Below are 26,168 nucleotides of genomic sequence, written 5' to 3'. Positions count from 1 at the left end.
TCGGGGCTGTCCATTTCATTGATCCTTCCCTCAATTTCTTCACTGTAAGGATGCAGGCGATGAGCAGTGCCTGATGTTTTCTACATGTATTGCTTAGAGTTATGTCCAAAAAAAGTGAGGTTTTTGTCAAATCAGACCAGAGAACGTTTTTCCTCATGTTCTCTATGAATCCTTTAAATTCCATTTGGTAAACTCCTTGCAGGCTGTCACGTGCCTATTACTCCAAAGTGGCTCCTGTCTGGCCACTCTGCCTTAAAAGCCTGATTGATGGAGTGCTGCTAAACGAGTTTTCCTTCCAGCTGGCTTTCCCATCTCTGCATAGGATGACTGAAGCTCTGTTAGAGGGACTGTTGAGATTTTGGGTCACCTCCTTGAAAAGGACTTCTTGCTCAGTTCCTCAGTTTGGCCAACTCTTGCAATTTGAGCCCTGCTGGTTCCAAACTTTTTCCATTTCACAGTTACAGATACCACTGTGCTCCTGAGAACACTCAGAGGTCTTTGAAGGTTTCTTTGACTTCATAGCTTGGTTTTTGTCTTAGCATGCACTATTAACTGTGGGGCTTCACTAATACCTCTCTGCCTAATCACTGAGATCATCTTCAGGATAATGACAGCAAACAGGATGACCACACTTGACCACAATTTTGAGTGTTAAAGCAAGGCATTGGAATACTTTTTCAAATAAAAGATTAGAATTTTCAATTTTTATTCAATTTGCTAAAACTTTTGAAATCATACTTTGTCATTATGGATTACGGAGTGTAGATTTATTGGCAAAAAAAAAAAAAAAAAAGGCAATTATATTCAGTTAAAATGAATAAGAATTTTTTTTTTTACAAAATTGTACAACACAAAAAAAGTGTACAAAGAGTAAAGGAGTCTGGATATTATGAATATATTGTCCTTTTTTCAGAGGAAAAAGAGCATCCAATACAGCCATTGTTGCTTACTCAAGCTACATTTATTTCTTGTGATCACAGTGGAATTCAGTTTTGCAGTGTTAATGTATAATTGTTGAATTTTTTTGAGTAAAATTTGCTAAGTCAGAAGGAAGATTTAGGGAGAATGTTGAAAAAAAACCTAAGATTTAGTCTGGTGGACTAAAGGTTTCTGTTTCTTCTCGTGTCCAGGACTCGACGGAACCTTAAAATTAAGAAGGGTGAGGGAACTTCCACCGTAGAATGGCTCCATCTACACTGGTGCTAACTAAGGTGCGGTTGTTGGAGCAGATCTTAATGCTGGTGATACTGCCACCATGAGCTATCCCTTCATGGGTTACTACACCGTCCATGTAGTCCCACACCTTCAACAGTTTGTCGTCGCCCCCTGGCATAAAAAGGGGACAAATATATCAACAACCTTAAAGAGAAGACATGAAAACATACTCAGCAATATTTGAGAGTAAAAACAGAATTATTAAAAAATAACAAGAATGCCAAGATCAAAATGAATCTAAGATTTTTGTAATACAGTTCTTTAAAAGACTAAAACTATATTTACAAGAAAAAAAGGCAATCTTGTTTTGATCTGTATTTGAGGATAATCATCAACGACGCTGGGGCACGTGTATAATGAGCCCCCATACATCAAAGAGAGTTTGTAGATTACTAATTTATGTTTGGTTGACTTGTACCGACATAAAAATCAATCAGAGGAGCACAAGAACAATAGAGCAAACCAAAAAGGTATAATGGACCAAACCTGTCACAAAGTGTTTGCCGTCCTGTGAGATGTGCATGCCATTGATGGCCCCAGATTTCGAACCTTCCAGTTCTCTGATGGTCGAGCCATCATACACGTCCCAGTAGGTGATCTGAGAAGGACATTAACAGTAATCCTGAAATGCAGTTGCAGGTGGTATTCCTTCACCTGAGTGTGCTTGCCTGATCTTTTCTCTCTCCGATCTCCTGTCACACCAATCAGTCGAGGTAGATGGGCGCCCACCTGAGTCTGGTTCTGTCTGAGGTTTCTGACTGATAAAAGGGAGGTTTTTTTCCTTCCCGTGTGGGAATAGTTGAATTTCTGGGTTTCTCTTCATAACGTTGTAAGGTCTTGACCATACTATGTTAAGTGCACATGTTGTATTGTGGTGCTGGTTAAATAAAACTGACTTGGATGAATTGATTTTACACGAATATTGTGAGATCTATTTTCTTTACTGTTGTGGCACAGTCTAATTAAATGTATAAAGCAAGACATCAAGGAGAAAAAATGATCAACTGTGTACATAACCTTTTGATCTCTTTTCTGCAGTTTGAAGTGTAGTATATATTTTAATTGATGTGGCTGTTATGCAGACTTTTACTTAAGACATGATGCGAGTGACAACATATGTTGTTGTGATATTTTGTTACATCATCATTTCTATTTTGGTCATATGCAATACGTGACCTCAGAAACACCTCAAATACTTTTGTATTTTTACTCTGTGTGGAAATGAGTTCATTTGTTGTTAAATTCTATTAACGTGTCACACATGCCTATTGAAACCACGTTTGCTGATTTTGATCATCCCCATGGTGTCACGGTTGTCAAAGTATCAAGTCTCACAAAAGGCAATTGTTGGCTGAAGTTATTTTTAACACCAGCAGCAGAAACATCAGAGTACCACAGAGCAAACGGCCCTTTCTTGTTATTTATATGACCGATCTGGTTACATATTAAAAGAAAAGTGCTGGAAATGATGTCACATGGATTTGATGACTAAAGTCTTTCGAGTCATCCTGTATGAATGAGTATTTAGTAGAAGATTTATTGGCTCACCTCAACACTGATATGAGACCTTAGGTCTGTTCAGAAGTCCAGAAGCTTTTAAAAAGTTAGTAAAACACATCCAATTTGCACTGCATTCAAAGTCGATTAAACTCTCAAAGAACTACAAGGAAATTTACAAATGTAAATTTAAGCTGCTGTAAAAGCAAAGGTTCATGTTCCACAGAGCTGCTCAGAATGAGAGCAGCATTTACCAGAATAGCCTCTGAGACAAAATTTCATTTATCTGCCGAGACCAATGTAATGTAATCTCACAAACACATATTAAATGTAGTTGGTTATAATGAAGAAAAAAAAAAAGGGCTGCGTAAAAAATAAAAAAAATCGTATTTATAGTTTCAGGACTGCAGAATGAGTCTCAAAGCAATAAGATGCCCCTAAAAGCCAAAGTAACATTACTGCCTGGACTGTTTTGAGTCTGAAGTATTCTTCTGCCTCAGAGTGGCATATTTAGAGGCAATGGTTTCCTCAAATTTATATTTCCACAAAAATAACTTTGTAAAACATAATTTAGAAAAACAGAGTTACCACCAGTGGGAGAAATGGTTCATTAAAACCAAATACAAAGTCCTGAAATCTTTTTAAAAATCTTCCTAATGTAATTTTGTGTGAAATCAGAATGTAAGCTGTACAAAATATTAACATTCATTCAGTTAAAGCCTGTGTTGCCAACAAAGTACAGTTCATGCCGTCTTTCCCCACAAACAGCAAACAAAGCCGAGATTATTGAGGACTACCTAGTGGTATCAATATTTTTATGGACAGTATACTGAAGTATGATGAAATATACTGTAATGATGTTCTCCTCCTTCTTCTCCCCCACATCACTTTACCTCTCTACTTCCCCGCTCCAGTCACGACCTCTCCCTCCTTTCCTTTCAGCAGCTTATTAGAGACTCCCACCTGTGTGAGTTGTCTTGGTCCATCTGTGTTCCCTCCATCTCAGCCTGGGAGACTGGCCCACATCCACGACATATATGTGCCATCAGGAAATTAATTATATGCAGTAAGGAAGAGAGGGTCTGAAACCTCAGATCTGCTCTTGGTAGAGTTCTACAGCCCTAAGTTTACAATTAGTTTAGATATGCCTGAGCTACAGTAAATGTTAGTACCTTCAGATTTAGGTAATGGATTGGTTAAAAATATGCATTTAAAATGACACACAAAGATGTCACAGTTATCTGTTTTCATTCTATCCTGAACGAGTACTATTTTATTATGCTACATTCCCCTTTTAGCAAATTGAACACAACAGCATTCCCTGGAAATAATGTAATCAACCTTTCAACTATCATTCTTCCTCCGAAAAAGCATACTTTGAAAATGGCGAGTCAGCACCATATTCTCTCCACTTACTGCGCTATCAAAAAATGCATCATCATCATCATCATCATCATCATCATCATCCTTCACAAAGCAAACCTATCTCATTAATACAACCCCTACCTGACCCGGCACCACACTCTATTTTTTTTTCTCTTGGCCACTCTCCTCCTTTTCTATTTCATCTCAGTTCAGTTGGTTTGCTTTCTGTGAATTAACTCATAGAGGCTGGGAGGTGAAGTAGGGTTGAAGTAAGGAGAGGAGAGAGAGAGCGTTACTATTTGTTGTCCCAGACAGAGCGCCTGTGTCCTGGGATGAGCAGATGGTGAATCTGGCTGGCACTTGGGTGGCATCGGCACATCCGCAGGAAGGCACGAACACCACAGCCCTCCCCCTCTATCTCTTCCTTTCTCTGAATACCCCCCTTCTCACTCTCTCTCCGCTCACTCAGCACATCCACAAGAGCCGTGTTAATCAGCACAACTTGTCCTCACCTCTCAGCATGCAGGGACGACGGCAACATGGGTCTAGTATGTGGCCGAGTTCAAGGGGTGTGGATAAAGTGCACAATCAAGGAAACAAGTGGTTCATTCTGCCACAGTGAACTTCCGACCTTATGTAAATAAGTAGTGCTGAGTTGATCAAAATGACTCACAAAATAACAGACTTAATGGGTGTGTTTTTGCCCCAGTGACTAGCAGCCAGCACAATGCCTTAATTATGTTGGGCGGGGAAACAAATGACAAGCTTTTGGCACTAATCTGTGGACATGCGAGTGTGCGTGATTGTGCAAGTCTTCACTGTGCCCTTCTGTGTTGATCTTACCAAGGCAACAGGCTTTTCTTTAACGCACATTAAGTGTAGATTATAATAACAGCAACAGCTGCTGAGCACCAGTCTCTTTGCAGGGGAATCTTTCGCTTACCAACTCTTACGTAACAGTGCATGAAAAAAATCAAAACATATTTTGTGGTGAAGCTTCATGAGCAGACCTCTGAGGCTGCTGTAATGACATAATACGCGTTGGGATATAAATTGAGTAAACCATGTTTTTACACAACTGCCTACTAGAACTGCCTAAAATGTACTAAACTGCAGAGCAAGCAAACAACAGTATCCACAGTCCCAAAACACACCTTTCTGTCCGTGCCGCTGGTAATGATCTGGTAGTCCTCAGGATGGTAGCACACTGTCCGGAACAGTGTGTTGGAGATCATCATTTGAAGGCTTACGAATCGCCTACAGGAGGAGATGCAGAGAAACCGGAAGACAGGATTAAAAGAGAAGAGGATGAGTTTCACAGGAACAGCGGTCTTCAAAATGTGCAGAAAGTGCCCTGCGCTCGTAGCGTGGGCACTGACCTGAGCAGTTTATGGTTAAAACAAAATCCTCTCCAAGTTTTGAACAAAATATGTCATCATAAAGCCAATATTTGTACTGTGCTCTCACATGCCAGATCTCTAAAATATGCATAAACACCACACCATTATCTCTGTCTAAACAAAACTCATTGTGTGGGGCTAGACAGGGCAGCTTGATTCATTGATACACTTGCCTGTCTCATAATGAGCTTGTTAGTGATCGTACTAAAAAAGGAAATCCATGCTACTTTTGATTAATACAGCCTTGAAGCCTTTAATCCACAGACTTGTTCATTGAAGAGGCTAGACAGTGAAAAAATGTGAGCACAGTCAGAGTTTTTAAAGGTTTTATTCTCCTCACAGAAGACGCCCACAGATAAAAGGATTTTAAGATTTGTTTATTAGGAATGCACTGGATTTATTTTTATTCCAACTGTACCACCTAGTCACCAATGAACAGCTTCAGTATTTTACTCTTATTACAACTCCGACAGCACTCACTTTCTCTCTGAGTGCTATGTATTTTTCATTAAATAATGCGATTACTGATTCAGTAATGTGCCGAGCCTCTTTTTTTCACCTCACTTGCTCTGAGCTAAATAAATCTAGCTGTGGAGTGAAATTGAGAAATAATTAATAACCAGTTAGACTTAGAGCAGAGCAGCTTTGCAGTGGTTTATGGCATTTCATAGTACTACTAAAACATATGTGAGAGCCAGAAAGTAGCATTTCATACACTAATTGTAAAAGAATAAAGACATTTGTACGTCTCTATTGTTGTCTGTTCTGGAGTGTAGCAGGGTCTGCAGGTGGGCTACTACTCACACGATGTCCCAGATGATGCAGGAACCGTCAGAGCTGGCAGTGACACACTCTTTGTCACAACTCTTGATTTGGACACTTGTGACGGAGGCTTTGTGCTTTTTCATGTTCTCCAGAAGCCGATGGCCGTATGGCAGCAGCTCCCAAACACGCACCTGCGATAGGTGAATCCAAAGTCATGAAGACTCACAAGAAAACCTTTGTATATAATACATATAGTAATTATATATATGTATATGTATATGTATATATATATGTATATATATAATACACAATCCAAATAATCTCTCATCTTTGATTTGTAATGCAACTTCATAGCTATGGACATAACAATCAATCCATACTCGCTGAAAAAGATCTTCCAGTTTTACTATTGACCTTTTAAATCTGTCAAACTGCAATCAAACTGTATGCCACAGTGTTAAACCATGTGTTAAAAAGTTGACTAAGTATGTGCAGTGTGTGTACAGTGTCTGTATCATGAATAATCAGTTTAATGGATTAAATCCTGTAAACATTTGCATTAAGATCCTAAAACTCTCCTCAAAACCTCACATCTACTTGTCTGAGAAAAATTAGCAATTGAAATTTTAACACTTCACTTGGGATGTACATTTTAAATCGAGACGGCGGAGGCAATCCACAATCAATACCAACAATGCACAAAAAACTATTTTAGAAAAGTCTAGAAATAGCTGTGACAGGAACTTGCCTGCTGCACACACATAATGATGCATGACGCTGTATCTCTCTTCCACTCATAAATTTTTGTTGATAAAATAGCTAACAGGTTGGGTGGCAAGATAAGCCTCCTTACCAAAACTCTGAGACAGAAGTGTATTGTGTAACCAGCTAACATGATAGAAAAATTCGAGGGTTCCACAAGTATAAAACACTTTCATGGTGGTAGTGAAAATCTTTATGACATTATATGGGTTTACATCTGATAAGATGAACATTACACACATTTTGAAAGAGTTATGGCTGTATCAATATCATGTCAACTGACCTGTCCTTCTCCTCCTCCACTGATGATCCTCTTGCAGTCCCTGGTGCTAGCGATGGCTGTCACACCCATTCTGTGTGCATTGTCAATGATGAGGGTGAGCCGGCCACTTTCCGGCGCAAACACACGAATCTTACCATCATTCCACGCTGGAAGACAGTGGAATCAATTTGTACGAGGTCTGTTAATGAGAAGCTTAATATAATTCAGTACATGAAACAGTATAAGCTTCTTGTAAGTTGGTAACTGAAAAGAAAGTGTTACAGATTTCTGCACTATTGTGTTTGAGATGGATTAACAACAGCTCATGAAACTCATTAAAAAATTTAATTATTCCTTGTAGTAATGAGCTAATATATCTTGTTTGTAGATATATCTCCCTGATTCCCACCACTGATGATGCCATGTCCGTCAGCCATGAAGTCCAAGGAATTGCAGCTCATGTTGGGTACAGTGATGCGCAGCAGCTCTTTGGACCTATCTATGTGCCAAACTCTGATGTCCTCATCAGAGCAGGTTGCAAATATTTCAGATGTTCCACTAGAAGAAAAATAAAGAGGGATGTGGAATTAACAGTTATGTGAATGTGGGTTATCACCATCAATTATAAAAGTGTTAGCTGAGTTAAAGGCATATTTCCCGTATATTTGACCAAGTATGAATATAACTGTTGACATGTTGAGGTTAGATTCAGTATTTTACCAACCACTTTCATTTTTCTCTTCATTTAATGGACTGGCGTTGATGTTTTATGCATATGTCACCCTCTAGTGATAATAATTGGGAACTGAAGAAATGCATTATGAAAAATAGTAATTCAAGCAGACATGCTCACGCTAAAGGTTTAGGGAATTATCGTACAATCCAACAAATCCAATAAATTCCAACATGACGATTTAAAAAAAAAAAAAGAAGAAAAAAAAAAAAGGAGAGCAAGATCTATCTCTTCTAAATATAAATCTAAGACAGGCCAGCATATGAGGTAAGGGTAATAACACTTCTTGATGCACCACAGCCTGCTTTTAAACACTATTTCAGCTTTGTGTCAAGCTTTGGAAAAAACACTGCAGATGCATTGTTGTTTTTGACAAACGCGACAAAAATTTAAAATGTGGATTCATTTCTATGCCAATCTGCAGCAGCAGCTGGCCCAACATTGTTGTTTCGTTGTCTTTATTGTAATCTAAATAGGCACTGCTGCTCTTATAATGTCAACTAACCATACATTTTTAAAATGTAGTCATAAACATGACTTTAAACATTGTCTCACAAATACTTTTATCTCGATTACTATCAGGGCAAAATGATTCGATTACGGCAAAAGGCCGTTTCATTTATGTGAATTTCAGTCAATTTAGGACATTTGCCAAATGTAAAAGCAGAAACAAGGCCATTTGACATTTGATTCTCTCTGGTGGGTCCTACAACCAAACCATAAAAAAAATTAACAGATGGTAAATGTTTTTTCATCAGTGACTGATGTTGTTCACTCGTTTAACCTGAATGGTCTGTCTGCCACTTACAAAGGGATGGCTACGTCCTTGACAGCATCATTGTGGCTGGTGGATATGAGTTCAGCTTTGAAGTTGTCATAACTGAAGCGGTACATCTGAGCACTCTCTGTGCCAACAAAGAGCTGCCGTCCCTCTTCTCTAATAGCGATGGAGGTCACCCCCTTTTCCAGTTGGGCTTCCCTAATATAAGAGGAAAAAAGAAAATGAAGTGCTAGACAATAAACACTGTAAAACGACACAGTAAATCTATTAATATTATTGTGGTATCCCTGATTTTTGACCCAATGTATAAAATACAGAGAACAAAAATCTGTTAAACAATTAAAGTGTTTTTATGTGGATGTAAGACACACTTAAGAGGTCTGAAGTTAGTACTGGAACACATCTTGAAGGTGCCAGATCCAGAGCCCACGAGCAGGTCCCCAGACTTCAGTATACTGAGAGCATTGACACCCTGCACAGAAAAGGTAGAAGCAGTGACATTTAATGTTTGATCCTGAAAAAGTTAATTTTTCAAATTGCTAAACATTTGATACTACCAATAAACCTGGTGAATTTGATCAAATATTGCAATTCTACCTGAATTAGTTAGAGGATGTACATGCAAAAAGCTCCAACATTTTATAGATGAAAGACTCGTAGTAAAATATATATTCCCTCAAAATGAAAAGACAAGGAGGTAAATAATGATCCATAAAAGATGTAAAAGAAATTGCACATAAACATGTAATAAAATATGTGACATGAGAATAGCCAATACCTCACTTTACACCAGGAATACTTCATGGAGAGCAAGTGTAACCAAAGCCTGAAATTACCTCCACAATGCCCAGAAATAGAAAGACTCTCACTGTGATGACTTACCACGCTGTATTTTACTTTAGCTGGACCACAGTTACTCATAAGTCCGGTCTTCAGGTGAATTTTCAATATGTCACCAGAAGTTGTGCCACAGAAAATGAACTGATCGTCCTCTGAAATCTGAATAACAATATTAACAATTTAACATGAGCAACACTACCTTACCTCACCAGATTTGGCGACGATAGATTTTTGGACAATACAAAATGAAAATACAACTGTCCAAGCCAGTGTCATATCTCCCCATAAGCATCTATTGCAGCTGTACAACCAATACTTCAACAGTTTTTGCCAATAAGCATTTTTAAGACCTATTAACGGTAAACCAGTTAAAAAAATCTGGGAAAAACAATGCAAATGATAGTTTCTCATGGCCTCATACCGCTAGACATTTCACAGTCCTCTTCAGCTTGCTCAGCTTACACTCTGTGGGCCTGATCTTTCTGTTGGGGAGGTCCAGTTCCCAGACTCGCAATGTTCGGCTGCCCAGAACAAAACCAGTTATATTAAAACATTTACTAAAAGGTAAGACGATAAGATGCATAGTGAAGTTAGGCATGCTGAAAAAATAATGTACGTAATAATCTAGGCTGTTTACATAATGCCAACAGACATTATTCACTCACTTCCCAGCAGAAATGAAGATATTGTCATTTGTGTTTGAGTATTGCACAGTGAGGCAGTGACCGGAACTCTGAGCTGAAGCTGGGTTCCCACAGATGTACTGCTTCGTTTCGATATTCCATAAAACTATACTGAAAACACACAGCAAACACCTCACACACTCAAAAAATATAGTATATGTACAGTTGAGTGAATTTACATACAGTATGTCGGGTAAGACACCAGGAAAATCTTGCTTACTTACTGAGGAGATAGCTGGTCATTTATATCCAAATATTGTGTATGTTAATGGTATTGTGTTTACTCTCATAAACACCTTGCTACTGAAATCTTGTAATAAGGATGAAAGACATTTAAATAAACAGACTGCAAAGTATCTCAGGGGTTTTTAAGGAAGTATCCTGCTTATGATCTGATCATGTTCCTCTATTTCGCATTCCTACGTGATGGTTATTTGGGAAGGATAATCCAAACTCTATGTTTACCTGCCATCGTCCTGACCCCCAACGGACACCAGGTACTTGTCATTGGGAGAGAAGGCCAATGCCTCAACCTTTGCCTTGTGGAGCAGCAGCTGGGCATGGACTGCTCGCTTTGCAAAGTCCCAGATTATCACTAAAGCCTAGAAAAACATGCATAATTTCATACAACATGTGAAGATCAATACATATATGATACATTACCAAAAAAAAAAAAAAACACACACAAAAAAACCTGCTTTCTTCTTAAGAACACAACATCAAGAGGAAACAAGTAATCAAAGGTGGCAATTGATAGATTAACCATATGAGAAACTTTACATCAGGAAAATGTACCAAAACTGTGGCTACCTTGAAGCCCATAAAGTTGACCTGTCCAGAGGCAATATATAATCCACTTTTTGACACTGAAACACAGGATACATTGTTTGTGTGTCCATGCAGGAACTCCTGTTCCCCATCCTTGATTCTCTTGAGGATGATTGTGCATCCCAGAGGATAGATCAGGTACTCTCCGTCTGGATGGACTCTGAGGCCAGAAAACACGTGTCCTGATGAAATAAACGAGACGTATAAACACAAAGATAAACTATTGGTGATTATAGTAGATGCTCTCGTTTGAAAAGGTGGACGAGCACGTTTAACCTCTTCAAGGTCAACGTGGATTCAAATCAAGTGACGTCCAGTTAAACTGCCGGCTCTTTCGAAAGTAAGAAAATCTCTCTCCACTTTGCCCCAACCACCACTTAAAATCTTTTTTTTTTTTAACCGTAGCTAGAAGATTAAAAATATCACGACACTAACATAGCAATGCAAACAGCAATGAAAAAAATAAAATAAAATTAGGCGAGTATGTTTGCGCGTAGTTTGAAAACTTACCGTTGAACCCAATGACAGCCTCCAGTTCCAGTTGAGGTTTCCCCGATGTTTCATTAGCCATGGCTCCGAGTAAAACAGCTTTCACTTGTGAAGTGTTGAACTCAGCTATATTTATCGATAAATTTCGCAACAAATGCTACCGTTATTTCTCCGGATAGTTGCTCCTCGCTGCTCAACCAAACAAAACAGTCACCTAGCAACAGCGAAGGCTTGAGTGGGCTTGGGTTATTTGATGGTGACGGCTCTTTGCTGCATTCACGTGCAATCGGAAAAATAAAGAGCAGTCCAAACAAAACAAGTTAAAGTATGCTGGTAAATTTACCCATGTGAAAACAGGGGTCAAATCTTACAACTATAAACACAAGGCAGATTTGTATATGTCTGAGCTATTAGCAGAGAATTTGCAGTTTGAGTGAATAAATTAAATTGAACAAAAATTAAATCAAACAAACAAACATAAGTGAATAAACAACTTTTTACAATAACAGGCTACAAACTGCTTTACAATTTTCCTCACACACACACACACACACATACACACACACACACACACACACACACACACACACACACAAATGGCTACAGAGCTACCATCTTAACCAACTTAAGGTTCAATGTCTTGCTCAAGGACACTTCAGTGTGCAAACAGGCAGAAACCATGAATTGAACCGCCAACCTTGTCATTAGTGGCAACCTGCCTCGACATTACACGATGAAAACTAAAACACTGAGGTTACAGGGAACTCTCATTTTTACAAGTATCAACATCCAGCAGAATTGTTTGAGACAAGGTAACAGTGTACATAATAGAAATACATTTTTATCACATTTCTTGAATACACAATTTTTGATAGAGAGCCAATTATGTGGTGGTAACTAAGAACTAAAAGCACAGTGCATCATATCTGTTTATTAACAATAAACTCTCATGTACGTAGATAGTCAAATCCATGGATTACACAACCACACCATAAATATGCAGTGCATCTTGTATATAAAAAGGACACTGTAATAAAAACAAAAAGTTTAAATGCATTTTCATTTTAAACAACTCATACCTGTGGAAAACTGCTCCTGTATTCTACGGTTTCAAACCACCGTTCACCATTTAAGCTTTGAAGTGCTTTCACTTCTGGCCATATTGTTGACATTGACACAGCAGGTGTCTCCTTTTAGTGGTGACCAGTAATGTACCTGCACAGAGAACAGCATAACAGCACTTTTCTGCTTTTATTTGGCACGTTAACCTTTCTGTGATGGTTTTATTATCTAAAAAGTAGAGAAGCAGTCTATTTTTGGCATTTTATTCTTTATGATGAGGAATTGGCTGACAAAATTTGAAAAACAAACAAACCAGAGATCAATTTGGTTTTATTAACTGAAGTAACAAATTCACTCTGCTACATACCAGGGTATGGACTCCACCATGCACAAACTTTTACTAGCTTGGTTGTAAGCCAAACAGGATTTTTTTTTTTTTTTGCCTGCTAAAGGGGAAACTTTATATAAAGTGACAAATGTTTTGGTAAAAAAATCTGGTATGAAAAACTGCTACTGTTCAAATACATGTCCAAATCTGTCATAAAGGGAAGATGTGAAAAGAGATAACACACAATCTGCAGTGTGCTAAATTAGAACATATTCTAGGCATAAATTTTAACGGCCAACACATGACAAGAAAAACATGCTAGAAAATGTACCTTCTGTACGAGAAGCAATCAAACATTTCGAGAAGGGGAAGCTATAACCCTTGTAAATAAGTATCCCAAGCTTTGTGGCTTAATCAACATCGACGGCTAAGTTACATGTGTTTTTTGTGACCACTGGCATGTGCATATAGAGGCGATGTCATCATGGACCTGAAAATAGAGAGAGCACATCCTATTTATTTTTTTCAAATTTTTAGGGAACAGAAAGTAATTACAAAGAGCCAGATCCGGGTACGGCTGGGGGGGGGGGGGGGGCAACTGTTCAGTGCCATTGCACCAGAGTTCAGGTCATTTGTGCCGAATGTTTTCCATCAGATGCCTCAGAACATCACAGTAGAACTTCGCATCGACAGTCAGACACTGGTTGACAACTTTACAGTGTACAACCCCTCGAGTTTCAAAGAAAACTCACCTCGCTGCGCTACTGATCCGATGTACCCATTTGAGTTTTGAAAAACGATCTGGCTTTCTTGAAATGCGAATGCAACTCAAGACACCTTGCCAGGCTCATGGCTTCATTACTGAACATTTTCTGATGCATTTCAAGGGTCTCTATGGCTGATTTGCAGAGTTTCACAGAAAATGTTATGTTCGCTCTTTGCGCAAATATAAACATATCACTTGTCACAAAATCGTTTGTAACTCAAGTCTGGATGTTGATCAAACAACGAAACTTGAAATACTTACTCATGATGGTTATAGCTTCCCTCTGCTCAGTGAACATAACGGTGCTGTGCACCATTTGCGTGCATCAGGAGCAATCTCCTAACTTTTTATTGCCATTTGTAAATGTTACAGAGAGAAAGGTTTCATCTGGTTGCTTTTTACTAAATTCAATTTCTAATTGATAATTTGTGGACAATTAACAAAGCAAGCTGCCAGGTGGATAACCACAAAAATTCAAAATTTCTTGTCAATGCCTTTCAAATAAGTAAATTGTAGCTTAACCATCTCCCCAGGATAACTATTTGCAGATTAAATGTCCTCTAAGGATTTCACATCTTTCAGCTGCTGGGATTCTCAGAAGGTCCTTCAAAACTTAATATGTCTTTGGATGTGTCCATCTGTTGGTGTGTGTGTGTCCTGCGGTGTCTGCTAAGAGAATGGCTCCATGAAAACCTGCGACCACAGGTGAGGCACAGATACGGTCTTTCTCCTGTGTGTGTCCGCTGATGCTTTGTGAGTGACTTGTATCGTGTGAAGGTTGCCCCACATTCGTTGCAAATATATTTCTCTGACTTAATGTGGACATTTTGTTCGTGTTCTTTCATGTTGCCCAGCTGAGAGAAGCCTTTACCGCACACAGGGCAAAGATGTGGTTTCTCTCCTGAGTGAGTCAAGCCATGAATATTCAAATCCTGGCGTGAATAAAATCCCTTTCCGCAGATAATGCATTTGTACGGTCTTTCCCCCGTGTGGCTCCTCATGTGTCTTTTAAGTCCCTCAGAGCGGGAGAAGCAGCTCTCACACAAGGTGCATCTGAAGGGTTTCTCTCCTGTGTGGGAACGGAAGTGCCGCCGTAGCTCTGAGGCCTTGAAAAAACACATCCCGCAGTCTGCGCAGCAGTGGGGTTTTTCTGGCTGCTCCTCATGTGTCTTTTCGTGTGCTTTGCAGTGACTTAACTCAGAAAATCCCTTTCCGCAGACTGAGCAGGTAAAAGGCTTCTCCCCAGTATGCATTCGCTGATGACGGACAAGTTTGTTTAGTTTACTGAATGTCTTCATGCAGTATGAACACTGATGAGGCACCTTAGGTTTCTTTGAGTGCGTGCGTTTATGTCTCTCTAATTTTGAAGGCCGATTGAACACTTTTCCACAGTCAGGACAGGGATGCTTGTTGGTCCTATTGTGGCAATTCTGGTGTCGGACCAGTTTCTCTTGTTGTGTGAAACTCTTATCACAGTGTTGACACTGATAAAGAGTCTTGGTCTTCTTTGTGTGGACAGGTTTATGTCTCTCTAGTTTCGATGGTCTGTCAAATACCTTCCCGCAGATGGAACAAGGGTAACACTTGTCCGGTATGTTGCTCTCTGGCTGTTTGGAGTTCTCGGGCTCATTGGCGGTTGAAGCGTCAATGAAATCTGACTGTGAGATTACCTTCACCACGACTACTCCTGGACCTGAAGTACAATCACATCGAGAAACAGCGTTTGAATACTTTAATGAATGAAGCGACAAAACAAATCTGAGCAAAAAGATGAACATAGTGATGAACTTTTATCAGTGACTAATATTACTGTATTACTTATTTGATACATTGTTTTTTTTAACTATGTTGTTTTTTACTCGTTATGTCAGGTTTCCACTATCCACTGTACTGCTGTAATCCTGTAAATCCCCCTACTGCGGGACTAATAAAGGATTATCTTATCTTATCTTATTACATGAACACACAGGAAACATCAAGTGGGGTCTAGGGATGTCTGAGATGGGTATAGAAGGGAAAAACTGGATCCAGTGGGACATACAGTGGGATATACTCCATGTTCAGGGTTGCCGAGTCATTTCGATATATTAAATAGGCATTCAATCTTCTCCAAGCATTAGTTTCCTAAACCTTATGACTTCACTTAACTGCATGAGGAACCAGGCTTAATATTAATGGAAAAAAACAACAAAAAAACAAGTGATTTGTTATTAAAGTGCCGATCAAAGAGGGGAAAAAAATAATAATAAAAGCAACCATCAATACATACTTTCCTCTGATGGTTCTGTTTTAGGTACAGGTGCCGTGTCTGGGCCCATGGCTGCAGCCTGTTGATGGACAACACATAAACAGACATAGACAAAATGGGAAATGATATCAAAACATCATGTTGTAGAGCAGTTATTGAGTGTTATTGATTTTGGAGTAAAGAGCAATATTGGGAGTTTGAGGCTGATAGTTAAATTGATATTTAAGTTAAAAAAAATCTGACAAGCATATACAAGTCGAGAGTGGAGATGTTAATGATTAAGAGTTGATTTGGGTCAATAAGTAATTTGTTAATAATTAATCAAGCCATTTGTTTATCAAAACCAGCAAGCCATATAACTACAGAGAACAAGGCACAATTTTGTCACTCCTTCCACATAGATAGTGTGTTCTGAAAACTATAACTGTAGTTAACTCTGATTTTTCAAAATACATACATAAGTGTCAAAATTTGAAACTGTTGATATAATTAAAGTTGATTTTTGTATCATTATTTAACAATTACTTGTTAACATGGCAAACTAAGGATGAAGGAAACTGTTTAAAACTTGCATACATTTTGCAGTTGAAAAACCAACTTGTCAGTGCTCTCTGATTGACTAACTATGCAACACTGATGCTGTTGCTAAATTACCTCAAACCTAGTTTGGCATTTTGTGCCCCAATTTTTTGCTTTCTGATAATCCCACATACACACAAACACCAATATATCTGCAATAATATAATATTGTCCCGTTCACTAGTTTTGCTACTTTACACTTCCTGTCAAACAGTTCAGCACATTTCTGTCCTACAACCCAAAGAGCTGAAGTTATTGAGAAGGCACAGAACAAACATGGCAGAGATGCGATCAAAGAGAGACACATGTTTAGGACCATTTCCACAAAGTTAGACGACAACATGTTTTGCAAAGCAGGGTTAAGTTATATGGGTAAAGTAGTGGTTTCATTACACATCAAACTATAATACTAAAGTTGCAATAGAGTATGAGACTGTTTTGCTATCCAACAACCTGTAATGTTGTGGGTTGCATTCACAAAAACAATAGCTGTTTTCTTAAGCCATCACCAAGCCTTGTGTCGAAGTTTTTTGTTAATCATTATTTCTTTAGCTCGAGTATATCATGTTAATGATGAATGGTAAACTTCCCAGAGATCCAAATAGGTAGAAAGAGACAAAGATATTCATCTGATCACCGGTTGGACATCCTTAACAGATACCAAGCACCTCTGAAGCAAGGTTAATATGTTTAGTTCCACTATGGGACTTTTTTTTTTTCTTCTTTTAACTGTGTCAATATGAACCATCAAACAGCTATGTATCTTTAATAATGCTTACCTTGGGGGGATAGTACTGCACATCAGCATCTTATTTAGGTAAAAGAGAAAAAAAGGGAATACGACACCAACAAAAGACAATGTATTTCAATAGAAAATACTTGAGCTTGTGTGATTAACTGCATCTGGGATTGTTTAAGGTTTGGAAAGATAATGTTTTCTTTACAGATGGAACATTTGCACGACAGCTGAACTAGTTGTGAGCTCAGGTTAGCTAGACCCCGTCTTAAAACAAAGAAAACCAGACCGCTCTACGGTTAAAGTCAATAATTGTTTTGGTTGTTTGTTTGTTTTTTTATCGCTGGAGGTTAGCTTTAAATGTGGGTGTCGTGTTAAAAAAAAAAAAAAAAAAAAAAAAAAAAAGCGTTTAATAAAACACACACACACACAAAAAAAAAAAAGCTTGACAATGTTTGCTAGCTACCTTCGCTAAAGCTAACGTTGCCGTGTTGGGTAACTTCGCCGTACAAGACTCAGTATTGTATACAAGATTCAGGCCCACCTCTGGAGTAATCCTTAAAGGAGAGAGTTGTCACATCACCGTTCACAATTTAACCCACTTAGCTCTGAGGGATAAGCGAGTTGCTGCAGCTTGCTAAAGCTACAGCAGTTCGGGCATGATGCTTGTTCCCTTCGCATGATACCTTCAAATGCTCCACGTAAGTTTGGCACCCGGACAGAATTTTGTATTTATTTATTTATTGTCGTTTAATTGCATAGTTCTTGCGCTAAATAACTGCTTTGTGACACTGTATTAATGTTGAGAAGAAAATGTGACTCGTGTTCTACGTCTTTTTAAAAAAAATTTAAATAATAAAAAAAATGTGTCTGGCAAATAATGACAATTGGTACAGTAGACACTTCAATGTTAGACATTGACTGACAACGGAATCCAGATCAATTGTATTTTTCTTGTTGACATTGTTATATTGTCCGAACAAACGTCTTTTTTTATTTGTTATCACTGAAGAAACTAAAACATTTCCCTCCCCGTTCAGATGTTACTGTGAATGCAAGCATTAGTTCCTACAGCACTAGAACGCGGCACAGTTTTCATAAACCTGCAAAAAGGAACCGGTTTGGTAAGTGATTGTTGCAAAGTCTTGCTAAATACATCCGTCCAGCCCCAAACGTATCAATCCAATCTGGTTCACTTTGGCAGTATGTGCAGTTACACCCACGCGACACAAAGATATTAATTGTTTTAATAAGATCTGGCATTGTGCATACACAGCTCATTGGCAATTCCTATGTTGACCATTTCAAGATTCGAGAGTCACAGAGAGTTAAGAAATAGGCCTATATTTACTTTGAATCTGAAACTTATTTGTTCTTGACTCAATTACAATTCAATAATGTAAGAAGTCGCATATCTGAATACGTTGTGACAGTGAGAAGACAAACAACTGATTATGATTTTATTTTGTTTAAAATACATTAAGTTTAATAGTGTATCAAATGCAGCCAAACTGCCAAACAATAAGAACAGAAGATGTAGCATACATCCTAAATTATCTTTGTGCGAATTTTGACCTTATAAAATCAGGAGTCTTATGGGAGGAATCAGCCCAGATTGTGGAAGAGGATTCTTTATTAAAATAAAATAATAATAAAAAAATACAATGAACCATAGTGCCCTTTTAGGAAGCAGGCTTCATCTTCCTTTCTGTGATAAGATACACTTTTGTTTTTGTTTTTTTGTCTTTGTATTGTCACAAAGCTTTAAAATGGGAAATGTTGTTTATGAGAGCCATAAAATCCAGAAAACATGATACAAGCTTCAAATACACTCAGCCCGGAAAGTCAAGTAAAATATCATTCAACTGCTTTACAATATTTGTACAAATGTGAATTTCACAAAATAAATATTTAGATACATAAAAATCAAGTTTGCTTAAATAACATCAAGAAAAACAAGTTTAGTGTTTACCAAAACACATAGTTACAAGGGTACTCTGGTTGTTTTACTGAGAGCCAAAACAGTGGGAAAAGGAAATAGAGTTCTGGATGCCCCATACTTCCAGGGACTGAATCTTGAAATGTCCCTTGCAGAGTGGGATGCTCCTGAATGTGTCGCAAGGCTCTGTGTAGCCACCTTCTAGGTCTTCCTGCAGGCAGAGAGCATGGCCCCCATCACCACCTGAGAGAAGACACACACATTAGCAGTGTATACTCTGTTAAGACTTTAACTGTCAGGTAAAATCATTGTTGACATCACAGTTCTTATCTGTTCTGTTGTTTTGACAATAAATCACGTACCAATAATGAGCTGACTGTCAGTTGCTGCTATGAACATGGAGGCCTCTTGCTGTTTAGGTGTCTTGGACTCTTGGGCAGTGGGTTCCCCTGATGGTGCAGTGAAGGGGATTGTCAGGTAGCTGGGGTTCTGAAAGGTCCCAGCAGGACAGGTCAGAGATCTGGTGGCGGTGATGAGGGAGTTGCCACTATTTGACACCTGAGAGAAGACACCGATGTTGGCTCGACTCTGTTGAGGAAAAGATCTTCGGGTCATGATGTTGACCATAGCCTGCTGGTAGCGCTCCATGCTGGGGCGGAGCTGAAAGAGTGATCACATTTCTTGTTTTTAGCGGCGCATGAAAATTAAGAAACTATCAAGTTGACACAACATCCACAGACTTGCAATATACGAAAGTTGAATTCAAAAAGAAGAAAACAGGAATATGTCTCACCGTAAAAATAAAACACTCCCCAGTTCCAAAGTATGTAAGTCCCTGAGAGTCATGCTTTCTTCTTTCTATTATATCTGTTGACAGGAAGGCACCAAACACCTGAGAAATGAGAGATACTAAGATTTCAGTGGCATATAAAACTCATTTCATAAACAAATTATCATCATTATAAGCATTGAGACAAAGATTAATAAATCCAAAAGGAAAAGCAAATATTTTCCAATAATCTGATTTACAACAATATTTGTAATATTTTCTAATCTTACCTCTTCGTCCACCGTTTTAATAATCAAGACCGCTGGTTCGTGTCCCTCCACATGTGAATAGAATCTATATGAGAAAAAAAAAAAAACATCACCATCTGTTGTTTTGAATGTTTCACAAACTAACACAGCCAGACAATATCACTGACCTATATAGCCAGTAAATCAACAGATACAAAGCCTTTATGACTGTATTATATGTATATTGTATCTCATTTTGGGAGCTGGTAGTGTCAAATGCAATACGAGATCACAACTTTAGCTTTTAAACTGTATTTCCTTGTCAATCTATAAGACTAACTCTAGACCGTGTTGCTTGTTTTAATCAAGACGATGGAGAAGTCAGTGGAAATATAATAACTGTAAACACTAATTGACATTTTAGTGGGTATTCAAATAAAAAAAATTAAAAAAACTGAACCGTAAATGACTTGAGTTTCAGACTCAAAGTAAACATGTTGATGGTAAAAACACTGCCTGCTGCAGCTAGCTGTTACATAACAAAACCTGGAAATCTTTCTCTTACGGCAGTGACATTGCCCCCATATGTGGATCCATAATAACATTGTGTTTATTTAATGACTCAAGTGAATTGATGAAATGAAAGCTATGAATGCTATTGCTAAATGATATAAAACACCTTCAGATATAATACATCCCTGTGAAGTAAAAACATATTCATTCTATTCTTTAGGATAGTTTCAATTGGGATCGAGGTATTGAACAAATGTTACTCACGAGGCGAGGCTTCTTCCATGCTCAGCTGTACTGAACAACCTGATGGGACTGAAAAGGGCAAAGCGCTCGGGTATCCAGGCCCAGACGACTCTCATCTCAGTGCCCGTTACAACACTGGAGCTGAAGTTGTCAAAGTCCACTGTCTGAACTGACTGCCTTTAGGAACATTAAAAATAGCAATGACATGTAAAAAATTATTCCTTCAAGTTCAAATTTGAACATTCTTTATCCTCTGCTTCATCAATTCTTCTGACAAATATGCCTCTCGTTGTCTGGTATTTGACAATGTCAGTATGAACCTACCTCTTCTGGTGTATGCTGACACCTTTCTGCATCAGAGAGTCCTTGTTGGCATTGAACAGGAGGTTAAGCTCTCTCCGCGTGGCCATTGGAATCATAAAGGCTCTTTCCAGAAGCTTCTCAGCTGTGCAGTGACGATCTACACTCTGCACAAAACTCTTCATATCTGTTCTGAAGTCCTCCACATCAGCCACTCGAGATGACACAGATACTTTGTAGAGGCTGAGCAAAGTCAATGCCACCCTGCAAACAATAATTGTGAAATACATGAACCTTATTGATTTTTCAAAATGTGAACTTTTCAGATGTAATGTACATGAGTTTAGAAAGGGTTTGGCTTATATGTGGAAATGCAGCAGCAACAAACCTGTAGAGGACCTTGTAGCCCTCCAATAGGTAGACATCCAAAACTCTGATTGCATATGTGAATGGAAGGTCAGCAAATATCCACATTATCCAGTCGGAATAAAACTCAAAAAGGTTCTGGTGAGAGCTAGCAATCAGCTTCCGGATGCCTCTGCAACACTTGTTGGCAAGGTCTCCAAAGGTCATACATGAGGCACGGTATGTAAGGAAGGTCTGGTCGATGTAACGCTTGTTGGGGTCATTGTAACAGATAAGTCGGGACACACTGTAGAAACACTCAGCTTCATCCTCGCTGAAGTGGAGAATGAGGGAGACCAGGGCAGGTAGGATGGGGCAGAAGTTCATGTCTGTGAAGTATTTGCCAAGGCAAAGAAGGATCTTTTTAACAGAATTCAGCCCTGCTTTGTTGAGACAGTATCTAGAAAAGAAGAGAGCAAGCAGACTCATTTGGTAATGTTCTACAATAGCACAGAGTAAATATAGTAATAATACTGAAATGTACTCAGAAGTACATCCAAGACAAGCATGACATGGGAAATTTCTGTGTTATTTGTACATATTATGTTAATGGTCTTTGTTTCCTTTTTTTTTTTTTTTTTTTTTTAAAGCAGTATGTTTCTAATTTGTCAACCAATGTCATCCCTTAAAAGTACCTGGGTATTTCTCCAGCCTCCATGTACTCTGGGACTGGGTGGGTGCTGATTTTTTGTTCTCCAAATAGCATCTTGGCCAACTCGCAGTGTAGATCTCTGTCTGGTGTTACAGCCTTGCTGCAAATACAACATCAATCAACAGTCAGATAATCCGACCAATTGGATTTAAATGATAATGTACACAGTGGTCATTTCAATCACTCTAATGCATATATGATTGTCTTCATCAAAGGAAAGACATTAGAAAGGTTTAGAATATATGATGTTCAATGTGAAAGTCTTAACCTGAAATTGATGCTGTGGATGATGTGATAATATGCTTTGGCCCTCAGTGTGTGCGGCATGGCCCAGAATCCTTGTCGGCCCATAGTTTTCAGCTGCTGGTGCTCACTCTTCAGGATCTGCTGGTACCTCTGTGCTGCTTCAGGGTCAATCTTCTCCCAGTCCACAAACTGTCCATACTTCATCCCAGAGCTGGAACAAATCTCCCAGTTGTCTGACTCTGATATGGTTATCATGGACACTGACTTGAGATTGCCTCTACTGCCTGAGAAACACACGCACACATAACTTCAAATTAAAATTTGCTAAACAGTGTAAATTAATTTAATTTTAGTCGTAGAATCGACAGTGCAGTGTAAAACATTATTTCAGTACCATTAAGTTCTCTGGAGGGTGAATGTTTGTTTTGCTTAGACTTGGACTTCTTGGAGGTGACTTGAACAGCAGATCCATCCCCTTCTCCTTCCTCCTTTTTGGTCCCCTGATGCTTGAGTAGCAAGTTTGCCCTCTGCCTCAGTGGACTGGAACGTGTAAAGCTTCCCATGTCATAGTCAGAGAGAAGCTCTGATGTCTCATAACTGTAAAATGACCTGTAGAGCATTTGATTCAATATCAATTATCCAGTTTTGTGTTGAGCACAGTCTATCACAACATTAAAACACGAATCTGGATGACTATAAGGAAACATATATTTGCTATCTGATCAGGAATTTGGGCAATAAAACCTTTAAGTTAACATACCTGGAACGAGGTCTTAGACAGCTTTCTTCTTTCTGTGTCTGGACACCATAATTCTTCATGTCCTCCAGGCTGTAATAGGAGTGAGACCTTTGCCTGGTTCTGCCTCTTGAGCCTAGGTCAGGTCAGAGGATGGATGCGAGACTGAATTCATGTTTCCACAGTTGGAAAACTCTGATGTCCTTGAAACATGAATCATCTCAAGTCCTTTTCATCAATGAAATAAGACTTGGAAGGCTACGTGGCACCTGTTACTATCTGCACCTTCGGAAGATCCGGGCTTTATATAAGCCTGTGGCCTGTGGTCATGTGACTTAAGCACAGTTTGTTTGTGGTTATTTCTGCACTGAAACTGAAAAGTTCCATTGATTTCCAGTTTTGTTGGCAACATACAGTGTCTCATTCTAAGAAGTAATAAGTCTCTTGACAGCATCCACAGAACCACCATAATCAGAAAAAAAGTTTTAAAAGATCACATGGAATAATACGGGCACTTTTTAATGATCCAAAAAAACTCTACTTCACTTAATGTTTGTCACTGTTAGTATGTTACATACATCCTCTCTCTTTACACTATTGATTGTTCATTGCTTTTACAAATAACAAATGGCTTAAAATTTAAATGCTTATTTTGGAGTAAAACCAGAGTTCAGGATATTTTTTTTCAAAAACAAAGACAGATGTCATTTGGCAGATTATTCTTTTTCCCTGAAATGTCTTCATGGGTAGCATCAAATTGCCAAAGTAGTGTATTCCAAGAAGTCTTCTGAAGGCTATTATTATACACAACATATGTAGTATTCCATCTAAACACAACCATTGTTTGGTTATGAAACATAAAACCTCTATAAGTACTTATCTCATATGTGGGCACCACATGTAATGGAATTGAAAAACAATCTTGTGGTTTGTTGAGTTAAGAAACTGTGCTGTTATTCCTACATGTTAATTTCCATGAAGGTCAGAGCAACACCAACTTATAAATATACATAAGAGCACATAGAGTTTATAAGAAATAAAAGCAGTTGAAACACATGCTGCATATAATTCAGATTGAATAGTAATCAATCCACTGATGCCCATATTGTGAAAATGTCTATGTGGACTGAACAATGTATACTGCAGTATTCTTATTGTCTGTATCTTCATGTTGATCAGGAGCTTTTAACAAAAATAATCACTTGAAGAAGCGCTGTTTCAATAGTGTCACTTTAGGTTATTGTTCACTGTTATATGCCAACCAAAAAAAAAATCATCTCTCCTATTACATTTCTTCATGTGGGAAATTTTTACTACAGGTAGTAAAAAGGCGAATAAGAGTAAACATTTCCATTGTTTTGGATTATGTTGACTACCACTGCAGTACAAAAAAACTTTCATAGCAATTATGAGTTGAAGTCTTCTGAAAGATTATTCACTGACAGCTTTATTACATATCTCATATCATTTTGTGAAAGACGTTTGTGCATATTTTTGGATATGAATGATGTGGTGTACTGTTATTATTATTATTATTATTAATATTATCATTATTATTGTTTACCCCTGTTCATATCATTGTGTATGTTGTACATAACAGCCGCCAACATGGGGATAAGTCACGTGAAGTTTAGATAAAATGCCATAATCATAATTTGTCAAGCTGTAACCATAGTCTGTACATGAACTGTTTTTGCATTAACTATACTGTGCATTTTTACATATAATACTTTTACTGTTATTTTACTGCTTTCCTGTATTTATAAATGCTGCTGCAGCGAAAAAAATGTCCCCTTGGGGATTAATAAAGTAACTACCTACCTACCTACCAACCAAGTACAGATATGTAAATACGGACACTCTTGGATAAAATGGTCTTCGCCGTGTGCCGTAGTGACGTCACACCCAAAACAAGAAACACTCTGCTGGTGATTACTGCCGGATGCTTCAAACAAAGTGGAATATCGCTTCATAGCTGAGTTTGATCACAATGTCTCAGGATCCCTGGTTAGTAATGGTTTCGGAGAGTAGAATAAATTGACTCGGGTGTCAGAATCACTGCAACAAATACCGTTTTTACGTCTGGTAGCTACTCTGTATTCAGCGAGCTAAAGTGGTAGCTAGTTCTACTCTCTGAAAATGATCCAAACAAAGTAACATGCATTTTAATGACAAAATCATCTCTCTATCTCGGCAAATATAGTATGTTGGTTTCGTTGTTTGCCATCATTCGTATATCTTCTGTGCAGATAAGCTTTGTAACGTAAGTAGAATCAAAAGAGTGAAAAGACAACGCTAATATGTCACATGATTATTTCAAGGCTTGTGCTATTTTTCTGACGTTTCACCAAACTAAGTTGAAATATAATAAACACCCTACAGAACTACAAATAGCGCATTAATATACACCAATGTGGTGCAAGCTCAAGCTTTTGCGGTTATCAGGTCTGCCCAGCGTTAGTGGTGTATTAGTGCCATTTTAAACATCTTTAGCTAAAATGTAGCATCAAAAACAACGAACGAGATAAAAAAAAAAAAAACAACAACAACTCTCTCTGTCAGGCTGATTACTGGCTTTGGGATAGCTAACTAAACTTTATAGAATGGTTTAATAAGTCTTTTATTTTTGATCAAACAATACTCTCACGCACAGCATCAGAACACACAAGTCAAATGTCCCTGAACTGCCTTATGTTTACCACCTTAAAACGTCACGCTTGGAAACTAAAGTTTATCTGTGGCTCTGTTATGTTTCGTGTCAGTGAATGAATCTCAGTT

At 38.3% G+C, this 26,168-nt stretch overlaps 4 protein-coding genes across 6 annotated transcripts in view; 1 reads left to right on the top strand and 3 right to left on the bottom strand.

The window, feature by feature from the left end:
* Nucleotides 1-982: 982 nt before the first annotated feature.
* Nucleotides 983-12,175, bottom strand: cfap52 (cilia and flagella associated protein 52). Its single transcript, XM_069697221.1, has 14 exons — nucleotides 11,642-12,175; nucleotides 11,114-11,313; nucleotides 10,769-10,905; nucleotides 10,286-10,414; nucleotides 10,042-10,141; nucleotides 9,663-9,779; nucleotides 9,152-9,252; nucleotides 8,808-8,978; nucleotides 7,676-7,824; nucleotides 7,288-7,433; nucleotides 6,282-6,433; nucleotides 5,232-5,334; nucleotides 1,702-1,813; nucleotides 983-1,326 (listed from the first exon to the last, which is right to left on the bottom strand). The coding sequence occupies exons 1-14, from the start codon at nucleotides 11,700-11,702 to the stop codon at nucleotides 1,151-1,153; spliced, it is 1,854 nt and encodes a 617-aa protein (XP_069553322.1). The 5' UTR covers nucleotides 11,703-12,175; the 3' UTR covers nucleotides 983-1,150.
* Nucleotides 12,176-12,995: 820 nt separating this feature from the next.
* LOC138620221 (zinc finger protein ZFP2-like) lies at nucleotides 12,996-18,012 on the bottom strand. 3 transcript variants are annotated; one of them, XM_069697224.1, is made up of 4 exons: nucleotides 17,884-18,012; nucleotides 17,383-17,411; nucleotides 16,046-16,103; nucleotides 12,996-15,469 (listed from the first exon to the last, which is right to left on the bottom strand). In XM_069697224.1, exons 3-4 carry the CDS (start codon nucleotides 16,092-16,094, stop codon nucleotides 14,355-14,357), a joined length of 1,164 nt encoding a protein of 387 aa, XP_069553325.1. In that variant the 5' UTR covers nucleotides 16,095-16,103; nucleotides 17,383-17,411; nucleotides 17,884-18,012; the 3' UTR covers nucleotides 12,996-14,354. The 3 variants fall into 3 exon arrangements, with proteins under 3 accessions (XP_069553325.1, XP_069553323.1, XP_069553324.1); XM_069697222.1 differs by lacking the exon at nucleotides 17,884-18,012 and adding an exon at nucleotides 17,806-17,853; XM_069697223.1 differs by lacking the exons at nucleotides 17,383-17,411; nucleotides 17,884-18,012 and adding an exon at nucleotides 17,806-17,882.
* A 1,051-nt stretch (nucleotides 18,013-19,063) lies between these two features.
* On the bottom strand, nucleotides 19,064-23,647 carry LOC138620219 (TBC1 domain family member 24-like). Its single transcript, XM_069697220.1, is given in 12 exon segments — nucleotides 19,064-19,521; nucleotides 19,641-19,938; nucleotides 20,072-20,170; nucleotides 20,338-20,401; nucleotides 21,073-21,228; nucleotides 21,376-21,615; nucleotides 21,740-22,156; nucleotides 22,392-22,508; nucleotides 22,677-22,938; nucleotides 23,049-23,263; nucleotides 23,415-23,535; nucleotides 23,538-23,647. Coding segments are annotated over 12 exon segments (2,238 nt in total). The 5' UTR covers nucleotides 23,611-23,647; the 3' UTR covers nucleotides 19,064-19,345.
* A 1,647-nt stretch (nucleotides 23,648-25,294) lies between these two features.
* The window catches only part of stx8 (syntaxin 8), a 41,204-nt gene continuing 40,330 nt past the window's right edge, over nucleotides 25,295-26,168 (top strand). The window contains exon 1 of the mRNA XM_069697228.1: nucleotides 25,295-25,397. Coding sequence (XP_069553329.1) covers nucleotides 25,381-25,397 — 17 coding nt within the window. The 5' untranslated portion in view covers nucleotides 25,295-25,380. The remainder of the gene's footprint in view (nucleotides 25,398-26,168) is intronic.

Source organism: Brachyistius frenatus, unplaced genomic scaffold (assembly GCF_029030835.1).
Source record: "Brachyistius frenatus isolate BFR_SWC_R1_liver_20210118 unplaced genomic scaffold, ASM2903083v1 Contig_23, whole genome shotgun sequence".
Classification (NCBI taxonomy): Eukaryota; Metazoa; Chordata; class Actinopteri; family Embiotocidae; genus Brachyistius; species Brachyistius frenatus.
This window is presented reverse-complemented; position numbering and strand designations above follow the sequence as displayed.